Genomic DNA, 14,247 nt, shown 5'->3' on the forward strand with positions numbered 1-14,247 from the left:
AACCATTGTTCCGGATCAATGTGGAAGCATTAGATCATTTCCTAATTTTAAACGATATTTTGGTCTTCTCAACATGCATATCAAAATTCCTCACAAATGCCAAATGTATGGAATAAAGCCACTCATTCCCAAATTTCGCACAACAAGATAAAGGCAGGGCGGTTAGTAGTAGCAAATTGCAACCGTCTAAGAAAACCAGAGAAATTCCCTGCTTTCATTTAATCAAAAATTGTGGTTTCAGACACAATTCTGGTTGACTTAAAGACAACAGGGCTAACACTAGGAAATGGTTGGTAGCCACTTGGCCTTGCTCAGTGCTGCACAATAAACAAACAAACAAACAAACAGGGTTGAGGGTAAGTGTCAGCAGTGTCCAAGGGTGCCAACCCTAAATAAAGACATTTAAAAGCACATTCATGATGCTAAAGATTTCACCAAAATTATCAAGGGGATTGAGCAACTCTCCTATGAGGAAAGATTTCAGAATTTCAATCAATCAATCAATCAATATACTTTATTCGACCGATAGTCAGAACAGATTTCAGAATTTGGTATTTTTTAGTTTAGACATAAGGCAAATAATAACATAATGCATGGCACAGAGAAAGTGGATAGAGACAACTTTTTTTCCCTCTCTCATGATACTGGAACTTGGGGACATGAAGCTTAAAGTTGGAAGTTTCAGGATAGGTAAAAGAAAGCAGTTATTCACACAGTGCATCTGTCCGTCTCAAGAGACAATGGAGTGTGCCTCCAGGGGTGAAGTTAAACTGCTGGAGAATCACAGTGCCTGCTGCGGCTAGAGAGAGAAGTAACTCATAACCATAGCTGCCAAGTTATCCCTTTTTTAAGGGATTTTCCCTTATGCTGAATAGGCTTCCTTGCGAGAAAAGGGAAAACTTGGCAGCTATGCTCATAACTCCTGCCTCTCTGGAGCACAAGCAGAGTAGTGGGCATGGAGATCCTGGGCCACCCAGATGACCAAACCCATGCCCTAGGCCTCACCGATGTGGTCCAAAGGAAAGCAGTACAATACATTTGGTTACAGGTAGGTAGCCGTGTTGGTCTGGATCGAAGTAAAATAAAAAAATTCCTTCAGTAGCACCTTAAAGACCAACTAAGTTTTTATTTTGGTATGAGCTTTCGTGTGCATGCACACTTCTTCAGATACCATACATTTGGTGGAATACATTTGGTGTCAGCTTGGCTGTTGGAGTTGCCAGAAGGAAGCATACAAGGTGCCATCCTTTGTGTAGGTTTTACTCCTTAGCCTTTTCTTCTCCTGAATATGCCCCACAAGGTAGTGGAGGTTTAGAATCAGAGTTTTCCTTGTCCTGGATGTTAACAAGCACCATCTGCCCTTCTGCCCATGCAGTAACTGTCTTCTTGATTGTTGGACCCACTATTGGTCTCATCCACTAAATCTGCCAGAGCCTGTCTTCACATGCAGAGGAAGCCCCTAACTAACTGAGGGTTTGAGACCCATCAGCTACCTCCACCTGGTTTAGCTGGCCAGTCAAAGCTGTTTCCCTGGGAGTGGCCACTGTTGCATGCTGCATGCTGACAGCCTGTAGGAGCAACAGGTGAGAGCTGAGTGCAGGGTGGGAACCAAAGGTGAACAAACTACCCCAGAAGGAGCACAACGTGTCCCTTACCAGAGGTACTACCCTTTATATGGAGATTATGGAATTTAAAGGCATAAACTCCTTTAAACTCAATACAATTTGAGATCCCCGTCTGCCTTTGGTATTAGTGTAACATATGCTTCAGTCCAGGAATGTGGTACTTTCCCTTTTTCAAAAGTTTGGTTCATTATTTCCTGTAGTGGGGCTAGTAATATGTCTTCTTGCCCAACTACAGTACAGACCAATATCTTTACTAAATTGTGACTATACACTTTTTGCTAGAATAATTGCAAATAGATTAAAAGAGATATTAAAAGAAATAATACACCCCAATCAAGCGGGTTTCTTACCAGGGAGATAAATATTGAGTAACACCAGGAATATTGTAGATATTTTGGAACATTTAGAATTTAAAACTGATAAAAAAGTAGCACTTTTGCTGCTGGATGCATAAAAAGCATTTGATAACGTCTCCTGGCATTTTATGAAAAAAACAACTAGAAATATTGGGAGTAGAAGGGCAAATGGGAAAGGCAACAGAAGTGATATACCAGCAACAAAGAGCAAGGTTAATTATAAATGGAAACTTGACTGAAGAATTTCCAGTTACAAAGGGACAAGACAGGGTTGCCCCCTTTCACCCCTGTTATTTATATTAGCTTTGGAAGTTTTGTTGCAAATCTTAGAAAAGATAAAAGGAATTACAATTGGGGGGGAAATCATATAAAGTTAGAGCATTTGCAGATAACTTGATAATAACAACACAAGACCCAAAAGAAAGTATCCCAGCAGTGCTAGAAGTAATTAAAGCATACAGAAAAGTGGCAGGCCTGCAGGTAAACTACCAAAAAAACTAAGATACAACAGCTGACAGGATTAGAGATTAGAGATTAAAGGCAAGGTAAAATATCTAGGGATCTGGATATCAACAAAGGGTATTAAACTTTGAAGATAACTACACCAAAGTATGGAAAGAGATTAAGGAAAATATGGAAAACTGGACAAGATTACAACTCTCTCTATGGGGCAGAATCTCGGTAGTTAAGATGAATAAACTTCCCAAAATGATATTTTTATTTCAAACAATACCAATATTGGGAGGGATGAAGTGTTTTTAGGAATGGAGAAGAGAGAGGAGGCTTTGCACTTCCCGATTTACAACTATACCATGCAGCTGCAGGTCTTCTACAGCTCAAAGACTGGATAAGAGATTCAGATGTGTTGGATTTGGAGGAATATGATAATCGATATGGGCGGCATGCCTATCTAATTTATGAGAAGGTGAAGGTACATAGGGGTTTCCTGAATCATGTACAGTAATAAGGAAATCATTATATAAGATCTGGATAAAATATAAAGGAATATTGGAACAAAAAATACCTCTGTGGACCTCGCCGACAGAAGCGATGGCAGTTAAGAAAAAGAACATGGCAGGGGTATGGGCCACATGCCGAGTAATACTAGAAGAAAAACAGGAAGAGACAACCCTTAAAAAGTATGAAGAAATTAAGGAATATCTGGCAGACTGGCTGCAATATTTTCAAGTAAATCAAAGATTAGTTATTGACAGGAAAATAGGTGTTGCAAAAGAAACATCGAAATTTGAAAAAGAACTAATACAAAGTAAAGGAAAATATATCTCATGAGTCTATGACCTATTATTGGAGTGGGAATTAAAGGAAGAACAGGTAAAGATCGTGTTGGTAAAATGGGTGCAAGACCTAGGTCACAACATTCTTGTGGAACAATGGGAAAAACTATGGCAAGAAGACATTAAGTTTACAGCCTGTTATAATCTTAGGGAAAATACTATTAAGATGATGTACAGGTGGCATAAAAACAGGTCACCCATATGTTGGAGATGCAATAAGGAAAATGGGTCTTATTTACACATGTGGTGGAACTGTGTGGAAATTCAAGAATTTTGGAATAATGTATATGAAGAAGTAATATATATATATATATATATATATATATATATATATATATATATATATAATAACATTAAAAAAAGACCAGAAATATTTCTTTTAAGTATATTGCCAACTGGGGACTTTCCCAAGGGAGTTGAAGGAAGCAGTGGTGCATCCTCTCTTAAAGAAAACATCTCTAGATCCTTTAGATCTATCCAATTACCGCCCGGTTTCGAATCTTCTGTACCTGGGTAAGGTAATTGAGAGAGCAGTTGCCGAATAGCTGGGAAGGTTTCTGGATGAAACAGTCAATCACCCATACCCCTCCCCACCCTTTCTCTACATATAAGCATCTGGGGGCTTCTGTTTCAGTGTATCTGAAGAAGTGTGCATGCACACGAAAGCTCATACCAAAATAAAAAAACTTAGTTGGTCTTTAAGGTGCTGCTGGAAGGAATTTTTTTTATATATTTTGTGTGGTAAAAGTGTAATTAACAGATAACGTACATTGAGAAGGTTTGGAAGTCTTTTTTAAAACCTCAACTACTTTTTCTTCTTGTTTTTTTCTTTCTTTTCTTTCTTTCTCTCTCCCCCCCCCCCAATAAATTGTAGTGCCATGTATATTGTGAGGTATACAAAGTACCTTTGCTTCAGTTGCCTTCATTTTTGCTACAAACAAAAACAGAGAGTGTTGTATAAATGTATATTTTTGATAATAAAAAAGATGGAAAATAAATAAAAATAAACTCAATACGGTTTCTTTCTAAGCAGGCATGCATAGGATTGGACTAACACATAGGTTGTGCATTTCTCTTTTAATATATGTTACAAAACGCAGCCACTGTTATGTTTTTAACATGGCATTTCAGACACAAAGGCAATAGATTGTACAAGTAAAAGTGGACAGAGAGACAGCTTTTGGAACTCTAATAATCACCAGACACTAATGAAGCATTAGAATGCTGTTGTGATTACACGCTTACAAGCCATTTGCAGCCCTGAGTTCATAACATTGTACATGCTTCTAATGTTGGAGTGCCATGAGCTGCCTTTTCATTATATATTATTGTCTCATATTTATGATGTGACATTTTTGCTAAATACGGCTAAGGAAAAATCCATCATGAAAAGGTCTGTTAGATTATAGGCTCCAAGAAGCTGCCCTTTTAGCACAGACATAAATTTGCTTCAGCTAATAACATGGCCTGTTTGGAATGTAATCAGCACACTTACAGGTAAGAAACTTCCAGGGGAGGCCATTATAGCCTTTGAAGCTAGAACAAGTCACCTTGAATTGGGGGCGGGGGGAATATACTTACATTTAACCTTAACTACAACGTTTAGCTCAAGCACCCCTATTTTGCAATGTGAGTTTAGGACTGTTCCTTCTGCAAGGAACACAAATGAAAGAACACACAAGGAGAAAGAAAATGATAATCAGACATACACACAACATAACCAGTCTAACAAAGCTGATGTTGAAGAATCATTGCTTTGACACTGGTAATCTTTGCTTCTTCCAGTACACTGGCATTAGTTCGCTTGTCTTCCCAACTGATGTGTAAAAATTTTTGGAGACAATGTTGATGGAATTTTTCGAGGTGTTGGAGATGGCGTTTACACTTGGTCCACGTTTCACAAGCGTACAGCAAGGTTGGTAGTACAATAGCTTTATAAACAAGCATTTTGGTTTCCCTGCGAATACCCCAGTCCTTAAACACTCTGCACTTCAATCAGGAGAAAGCTGCACTCACAGAGCTCAGGCAATGCTGGATTTCAGCATCAATGTCGGCCCTTGTGGGAAGTTAACTGCCCAGGTAGCTGAAGTGACCAACATTTGTTGCACTGCAGAGGCATTGTTTTGTGCTTGTTGGTGCAGCACTTTGGTTTTTTGGATGTTGAGCGATAGGCCAAGCTTTTCGTAAGCTTCTGAGAAGATAGTTAGGATGGTTTGGAGGTTATCCTCTGAGTGTGCACACACTAAGTTGTAATCAGCGTACTGAAGCTCTATGATGGAAGTTACGGTAACCTTACTCTTTGCTTTCAGCCTGCTTAGATTAAAGAGCTTTCCTTCTATTCAATATATGATTTCTACCCCGGAGGGGAGTTTCCCTTCAATAAAGTGTACCAATGACTACTAGCGATGATGGCTGTGCCCTGCTTCTACCATTCTTTGTGATACACCTCTGAATGCTAGCTACTAGGGAGGACATGTGTGGAAAATGTTGTTGGGCTCATGTCCTACTTGCTGGCTTTTCTTAAGCATCTTGCTGGTTACTGTGAACAGGATCCTGGACCTGATCCAACAGATTGATCCAGAGCCAGTGTGGTGTAGTGGTTAAGAGCGGTAGACTCTGGGGAGTCTCCGCTCCTCCACATGCAGCTGCTGGGTGACCTTGGGATAGTCATACTTCTCTGAGGTTTCTCAGCCCCACTCACCTCACAGAGTGTTTGTTGTGGGGGAGGAAGGGAAAGGAGAATGTTAGCTGCTTTGAGACTCCTTCGGGTAGTGATAAAGCAGGATATCAAGTCCAAACTCTTCTTCTTCTTAAATTGTTACTATTTATTTGATTTATTATGTGCCGTTCACCAGGGCTGGTCACAGTAATTTAAAAAAAATACAATATCAAAAATAGTTTAAAACCAAATTACAGACCTCTAAATACTGCTTTGGAACAACTAAGAGTTGGCTTGATGGGAGAACAAGCACGTGGGTGGGTGATTAATTCTGGTTGCTTGCTGAAGAAAAAGACTTCAATACCGTGCCCTGTTCTTATGATAAGCAAAGGCCAGCTTGCAACAGGCTGCAAACCATGCTGTGCTCACTCTATTCCTTATTGTAAGGTTTGGGAGGGGGATTCACCTGTGCAGGCACTTTTCCTCAAATGCTTATGGCATCCCTAACATATAGATTGCCCTTGACAGAAAGCAAGTAATACAGATACAATGAGAAGAATAGAATTTCAGAACAAGAATGATATCACCATGAAAATTAATGATGTGGAAATCAAGGCACAGACAAAAATGTAAAGGCATTGATAAAAAGAAGAAGAAATAAATTGCAACTTTCCGTGCAAAAGAAGATAAACGGAAATGCACATAACATTAATAGAAATAAGAGCCATAATTTATGCTGTTTACAAGGCAGCTGATAAAAGTTATCCCTGTCAGCTGAACTTGTTTTTAAATGGACCATTGTTTCATTAGAAAATATTTAACATGTGTGGATAATTAACTTTCCCAACTATTGTGGTTTCTTTGTCATTTGAGGACAAACACAATTTCCCCTTAAAACATATTTTCTCTACTCATGAATATTTGAGTTCCCTGCCTGGCCTAAAAATAATGAATATAAAATTGTAGACTATTAAAGCCACAAATCTGTCTCACACAATTTGATAAAGCATTGAAGCTTTAGGACAGGAGATGCTGTCCAATGTCAAAGCAGACTTCATGATTTGGCACTTTGCTCTAAACCTTGATTTTCAAAACAACCAAGTTTTTCCTATCTAGAATTTTGCTCTACAGGTCATTGAAGCTCAGTTAAAACTACTGTAACTGATCTCACCTTCTAAAAAGCAATAAATAAAGCATGAATCAGATCCCCCTCCCCCCCACACTATTTAGGTACTTGTCTGTCACCTTTCAGGTGAAGATGGGGAAACTATGGCCCTCCAAATCCTGTTGGTCTATAACTTCCATCATCCCTTAAAAGTAAAGGTGAAGGGGCCCCTGACCATCAGGTCCAGTCGTGTCCGACTCTGGGGTTGCGCGCTCATCTCGCTCTATAGGCCGAGGGAGCCGGCGTTTGTCCGCAGACAGCTTCCGGGTCATGACAAAGCTGCTTCTGGCGAACCAGAGCAGCGCACGGAAACACCGTTTACCTTCCCGCCAGAGCGGTCCCTATTTATCTACTTGCACTTTGATGTGCTTTCGAACTGCTAGGTGGGCAGGAGCTGGGACTGAGCAACAAGAGCTCACCCCGTCGCAGGGATTCGAACCGCCGACCTTATGATCAGCAAGCCCTAGACTCTGTGCTTTAACCCACAGCGCCACCTGGGTCCCTTTCCATCATCCCTAACCACTGTCATGTTACTACTTGAGCTCGATGGGAAGTCCAACAAAATTTGGAGGGTCATAGGTTTCTCATCTCTGTTTTGAAGCACAGTTCTTCTAAGGTGTGTTCCATAAAACAAAAATGCAATATACCCACTAATTAAGAAAGCACTCATCCTACCCCCCCACCCCCGAATAAAACACCATCCACAGGCAATTTGATCGAATAAAACTATATAACAATACCATAGCTAAGCACAGCAATATCAGCAGCAGCAGGCCAGTAACACATAATTAAAAACAGGGTAAAACAAATCCCAGCACCATTTCTACAGCAACAACTACATAATTTATGAAAAAGCAAGTCGAAAATAAATGGGTCTTCAAAACCCACTTATAAACCTGGAGCAAACTGTGCTGCAGGCCTGCATTAAGATGTCTGACTGGACTGGAGGGGGCAGGGGAGACCCTGCTAATAAACCATATAAGTTTCCAAACCTGTTGGGCGGGGGGAGGGCCTGAAAATAATAGTCAAGTTTCAGGCGACATAACTACCAGCTTTTAATTATGGCAAAGCTTGCCATGCATTAACATCAGGTTGCTAATGTCTATGCTTAGCAACACACCATTTGTTGCTTGTGTTTTGCACTGAAGCATGCTGTGACATTCTCCTCTGCATATTTGATGTTCTCTATCAGGGCCGGGAGACCTCCAGTCAAACAAAGGGGGCAAAACACAGCTCTCCAGGCTTCTCCATTTGTCCCCCCAATACCCCCCACCTGCCCTTCTTGAGTACTTTTTCATGGCTTGAGGGTCTCTGGAAACGTCTCTGACTTTTGCATAGCTGGAAGAGTCACATCCATTGCTCTGTCCACTTTTGCATCTGACCCCAGCCACCAGTGGCAAATAGGACCTGAACATTTTCCCATGAGAAAATGTGGACCACTGGCTGAAAACGGTCTCCCCACCCTACAGGGGTGAGGAGCATCAAGCAGAAAAAGAGAGACCTGGCTGTATGAAGCTCACCCCAATCTAATTACATTTGTTAAATTAACTATAGTTTTCCTACAGACTGAAAGATAACAGTACAGCCCACATAAATATTATCAAGCATACAGAACAAAGAGGATGAATGTGGGTTAAACCACAGAGCCTAGGGCTTGCCGATCAGAAGGTCAGCGGTTCGAATCCCTGTGACGGGGTGAGCTCCTGTTGTTCAGTCCCAGCTCCTGCCAACCTAGCAGTTCAAAAGCACATCAAAGTGCAAGTAGATAAATAGGTACCACTCTGGCGGGAAGGTAAATGGCATTTCCGCGCGCTGCTTTGGTTCGCCAGAAGCAGCTTTGTCATGCTGGCCACATGACCTGGAAGCTGTACGCCGGCTCCCTCGGCCAATAATGTGAGATGAGAGCCGCAACCCCAGAGTCGGTCACTACTGGACCTAATGGTCAGGGGTGCCTTTCCCTGACTTTTAGGTGTTGAACACATTTCCAGGACATTGTTTTACTCAGTGTGATAGAGCTACTAGAGATCAGTGTGACGCTCGCAGGAAGTGTCAGCAGTTTTCTTCAGCTCCCCTCTCCTCCCCCCCCCCAAAAAAAATAATCCCCAGGAGCCAGCCCTTCACAAACTCACCAAGGAAACTACCGTAAATAGAAATCAGTATTTTTTTGACTGTAGATTGAAGTGTTTTAAGGTGTTCTACCTCAGAATAAAATTGTGTAAATGGGTCATAAAGTTTGGAGAGTCCAAGCTGTTTATGACTCTATAACACACAACCAACTTCAAATAATAATAATAATAATAATAATAATAATAATAATAATATTGTTTATACCCCACCCATCTGTCTGGGTTTCCCCAGCCACTCTGGGCAGCTCCCAATCGAATATTAAAAACACAATACAACATTAAACATTAAATATTTCAGTGATGCTGCTGGAAATTTCAACACATTTTTAACATATGCAAGTGCTGTACTCATCTCAGCTTCATTATGGGAACTGAGTGTCGATTTAGGGAGGGTTCAGCTCTTGTGGCTTTAACTGAGCAATTAATCAGTTAAAGGTTTCTTGTTTTTTACATCACCCTACCATCATATTGTTTGAAAAAGGAATAAGGGAATAAAAATATAGATGCAATTCAATAAACTAAATCTGGCATTATAAAAACAGGTTAAATTAGTCAGCAGGATTAAAACTGCTGCACCAACCTCATCATCGTCCATTCGCCTTTTCCTGCTTCCTTCCTGCCATGCATATAGAGTGCTGGTCAATTAACTTTGATAATTCTACTTAACTGACATTATCTGATCTTCGAGAGCCACCTGCCATATATTGCATGTATATATAGAGACTATGGGTGACATTTGGAGTATCATTATTTCTTGTATTCCTCCTTGCTAACTCTGAATCCCCACAGTAAATCTTATCTTTCTCCCATGCCTCCTGCTTTTATCTAAGTGGTGGCCAAAGCTGCAGCACCGAATGAGGCTGTTTGAAGAAAATCAATGATCCTATGCTCTGTAGTTCAAAGTCGCGTCAAAAATGCTGAGCTCTTAATTTGCTCCTAATCATTTCAGAACTGCTTTTGTTCAGCTGGTCAGCCGAAACAGAGACGGAGCAGTGGAGAGCAAACTAAGTTTCCTGGACTCTCTAGTAATGAATACGTGTTTTTGGACAGAGCCCCCAAGGACCCTGAAAAACACAGGAGGCCTGTATTTATAAAGGAAACAGTACAAAGATCAATAAGCCCTCCAAAGAATAGGGAAACAACAGCTACTTCTCTAACCCTTGTTTTTCAAAGCATTCTTTCCAAGAGATATTTCTGTAAGTAATCAAGATGCTTCAGCTTTCAGCCACTGGAGGTGAGAGATGTCTTTTCACATCATTTTTTAAAAAATAAAAATAAAAATGCTTTTTATTAAAGGTATTGAAAAAAAAACAACCAACCCTGTTAACAATAAAAAAGATAAATGTCTCCAAAGTCATACATTATTGCAATACAACATGACAGTGGATTTTACTTTGGCAACCAAGTTGACAGGAAAGTCTCCCTCCAGAAAGATAGTCGCATAATAAATTAATGGGTACAGAGTTTGAACAAATTTATCTGTCAGAGCCACTCCTCTGGCTTCCTTGAATTCTCGGGTAAGAGTCTAATCAAGTGCCAATTGCCAGACTCTTATCATACCAAGTTTTAAGAGGAAGATTGTCCATTCCCCTCCAATTCCTTGCCACTAAAGTTTGGCAGTTAGTTACTAACAGTTAACAGAACCTAGGTACTGATGTCTACCAACAAAAAAAAAAAACAGAAAGGAATGCAAGAGTAGGATCAGGCATAATCATTTGTCTAATAAGTTACCTAAGTGTAGAGAAAGTTGCAGACCCTAAAGTCTTGGCTGATGGGCCCTCACATCATAAATGAAACAGTGCCCCACATCTCCTCCAACACAGAGGGGGAAAGCAGGGGTTTGTGCAGCTAAGCTTGATGAGGTAGCCAACAAATGAATCCAAAACCATACACCAGACCACTGAGTCTCTTTTCATTTTTCTTTTTAAAAAGTGTCAAGCTACACACAGGTCATGTTATTCACTTGTCGCAAGCTTCAGTGGGCAGGTGTAGCATGGCCGCCCTAGTTTTTCCTCCCATACATCCAGTGACAGATGAATGTGTCAATTTCACTTTTTCTCCATTTCTAAATTTCACAACCTTAACTTCAATTCACTCCTTTGCAATATTGTAAAAGTCTGCAGTAAAATTAATATGCATTTACGTGCAATGTATGTATCTTTGTGTACATTTTCTTTTTCTAGTATAATGATTTCTACAAGCAATCTCCCCTCCCCACCCCCAAATAGCATGGATTTTGTATTTTCACTAATGCACTTTTTGTGTGTATGCACTCTTTGGTTGTGGAACATATAGAGAAGTGTGAGTTTCAAAGAGTTGTGTTTGAGTTGTTTGGGCAGTGCAAATATGAGAAGTTTTCATTAAAATGAAACTACATGGATTTCTTCCCCATGCCTACATACACTCCACATGGTTTTCAGTTCTGCTTCTATTGGCCAGTCAGACATTTAGGCTAATTATATCCGGCAGTCACTATATGATAGGCTAACAGACCATCTTCAGGTCAAGGGAGAGAAGAACATGGCAGAGTCATGTGAAAGAGAGACAAAATCTTGAATATTGGTTATCTCTTGCTTTCTGATGGAATGAGCTGATCAGCAGAGGAACAAACCTTCTAAGGAGGGGCTGGATTCCCCACCTATCAGGGATGTAGGGAATTTTCTGCATTGGCCTCAGGCAGAATATATTGCTGTGAGACCCCTTCAAACTCTTACGCATATATGTGCACAATCTAAGATTCATCACTCAAATGTAAAGATAGGGGCAATTGGATAATAAAGAATGTCCCTGGGGAAAAGGACAATTAGTGCATATGCAATATTGTCCATTGGGAATACTGTCAATGCTTCAGGCAGAAGTGTTTACCAGCCATTCTATATGAGATAATTAAAAAGAAAACTAGTGCTGCCTACGAATTGATCCTGGAACCTTCTGCAGACCTTAGGCTCATGTGCCACCGAGTTACCATGTGCATCAACAAGATCTACAATGTAACCCAAATAACAACTGCTTTCAGAAAAACACAATACGATGAGTTACAAGATTTCTCATTTCCTAAAATTATGGTTTGTACAAAAGCTAATGCATTTGCATCAAAGGAATTGTCAACTGTCATCTGAAAATGAATGGGCAATGTTTTCTTTTAGTGAACCTCATTCTGTAATTTGACTTTAGCATCTGCTATTGAAAAGAGGATGAGCAAGATAGCTGAAAAAATGTAAGAACTTCAGTTCCAATGTTTCCAGGAAAGACATTTCCAGAAAATGTATTCATTTGTAGCAAGCCATATTTTGATAGGATGTCAACAATATTTACCTTGTCCTGAAGTTTGTAGGATGTGGATGCCCATCATATAATGATAAATAATCGTATTCTTCTTCTAGAGCAAAAGACTGAAATACTATCTGTATTCTGTTTCTTTCTTCTGCAATTATTACCCACGTACAGTTTGCGCCATTTGGATATCCATATGGGAAGCCGGGGCTTTCTATAGTACCATTAAGTCCTTTTAATGTTCCACCACATGTATAAATAAATCCTGCAAAAAAATGAATAAGAAAAAAAGAGTAAATTCATTGTCACCACACATACCTTATTGAATGAAACAAATTATTCCTCACCTTAATAGATCAGTTATATATTCTGCTCCAACTCTGCCAGATATTTATCTAACTATAGTAAAACACATCTTTGGCATGTCAGTCCCCTATGGGTCTTAAAATCAAGTAGACCTTTCTGTGATAGCTCCTAGATTGTGGAATTTACCTTATTTCCAATTTGGTGAATTTAGGATCAAGATGTCATATTTTTAGCGTGCCATTTGGTTGTGACATTCATATTCCAAGTCATAAAACTGTAGAGTTGGAAGGGACAAACAAGAACCATGTGGTCCAAACCCCAATTTTGCCCAATGTGGGGCTCAAACCCATGACTTGGAAACCAAGAGTCTCATGCTCTTATCAAATGAGCTATCCCTTGGTCTTCTCCATTCACATCTAGCAAGATGAATGTGCTGCTCCCTTTCTTTTACTAACATTATGGAAACTATTTCCTTTAACCTTTATTAGTATGTGGAGCTCTACTGGAGGCATTGTATCTTAAGTCCATTCCAAAAACACAGGTTAGGGCAGAATGCTGTGGCCTAGTTGCTAAGTAGAGTTTTCCAGTTCGAAAGTGGAGCACATTACACTAGTGACACTGGGTGTTAATAAGTTTCTCAAAATGCTTCTATTAAGCCATAAAACCCCAAGAGTTTGAGACCTGATTGCCAAAGAGATTGCCCTTTTCCTCACACAGTGCTGCAGTCAAAATAAGTAATCATTAGCCCTTAACACAAGGAAACAATTGGAATGTTTTTCATGGAGAGTTCACAACTCAGTTCCTACTTCCTTGTCCCACTGCCTGTGGAATGTACGAGTCTTCTCTCTGTGATACATCCATCATCTCCCTTAAAAATATTTAAATATGGTGGAATAGCAAACTTGTTAGCATATTGCATGGATTAAGACAGAGCTTCAAATCACCTCGCATTCTCTTGAGCACAATATTTTCAACAGCAGTTCACATATTCAACTGTGTGACAGAAAGCGCAAAAACATGTATCACAGAAAATTTTACTAACAGATAAATTCCACCTATGAATCAGAGGGACCCTTTGATGCTGAAAAATCCAAATCATCAGTATGCTGAAAATGCAATTTTTTATGTGTTGCATTTAATGTGTGTTTTCGGGATCCACTCTATTCCTGAGGGTATGATTTGTTTTAATTCTTTTAAATATTGAATATTTAAATTGTCATAGCCTGATGGTGAATGCTGGGTGATCGAATTAATAAAAATTAATAATTATACCCCAAGGCCTGCTGGGAACACAGCTGTAGGTTTCATTTCATTTTGTTTATTTATTTCATAAAATTTGTACACTGTTTATGTTTGATTGTTTATTTGTTTTTCAACCCTCAAAGCTGTTAACTTCCCAGTTTTGTTGGATTCCAGCACCCATCAGCCACAGCCAGCATGAC

General features: G+C 39.8%; 1 protein-coding gene across 3 annotated transcripts in view; it reads right to left on the bottom strand.

Moving 5' to 3' along the window:
* The window catches only part of CSMD3 (CUB and Sushi multiple domains 3), a 567,595-nt gene that overhangs the window by 446,800 nt on the left and 106,548 nt on the right, over positions 1 to 14,247 (bottom strand). For all 3 annotated transcript variants that reach the window (XM_088675845.1, XM_088675844.1, XM_060277658.2), the window contains exon 2: positions 12,542 to 12,764. Coding sequence is in view for 1 of the 3 variants with exons in the window: in XM_060277658.2 (XP_060133641.2) it covers positions 12,542 to 12,764 (223 nt within the window). In the remaining 2 variants the exon portion in view is untranslated. The remainder of the gene's footprint in view (positions 1 to 12,541; positions 12,765 to 14,247) is intronic.

This window comes from Zootoca vivipara, chromosome 8, assembly GCF_965207765.1.
Source record: "Zootoca vivipara chromosome 8, rZooViv2.hap1.1, whole genome shotgun sequence".
NCBI classification, from domain to species: domain Eukaryota; kingdom Metazoa; phylum Chordata; class Lepidosauria; order Squamata; family Lacertidae; genus Zootoca; species Zootoca vivipara.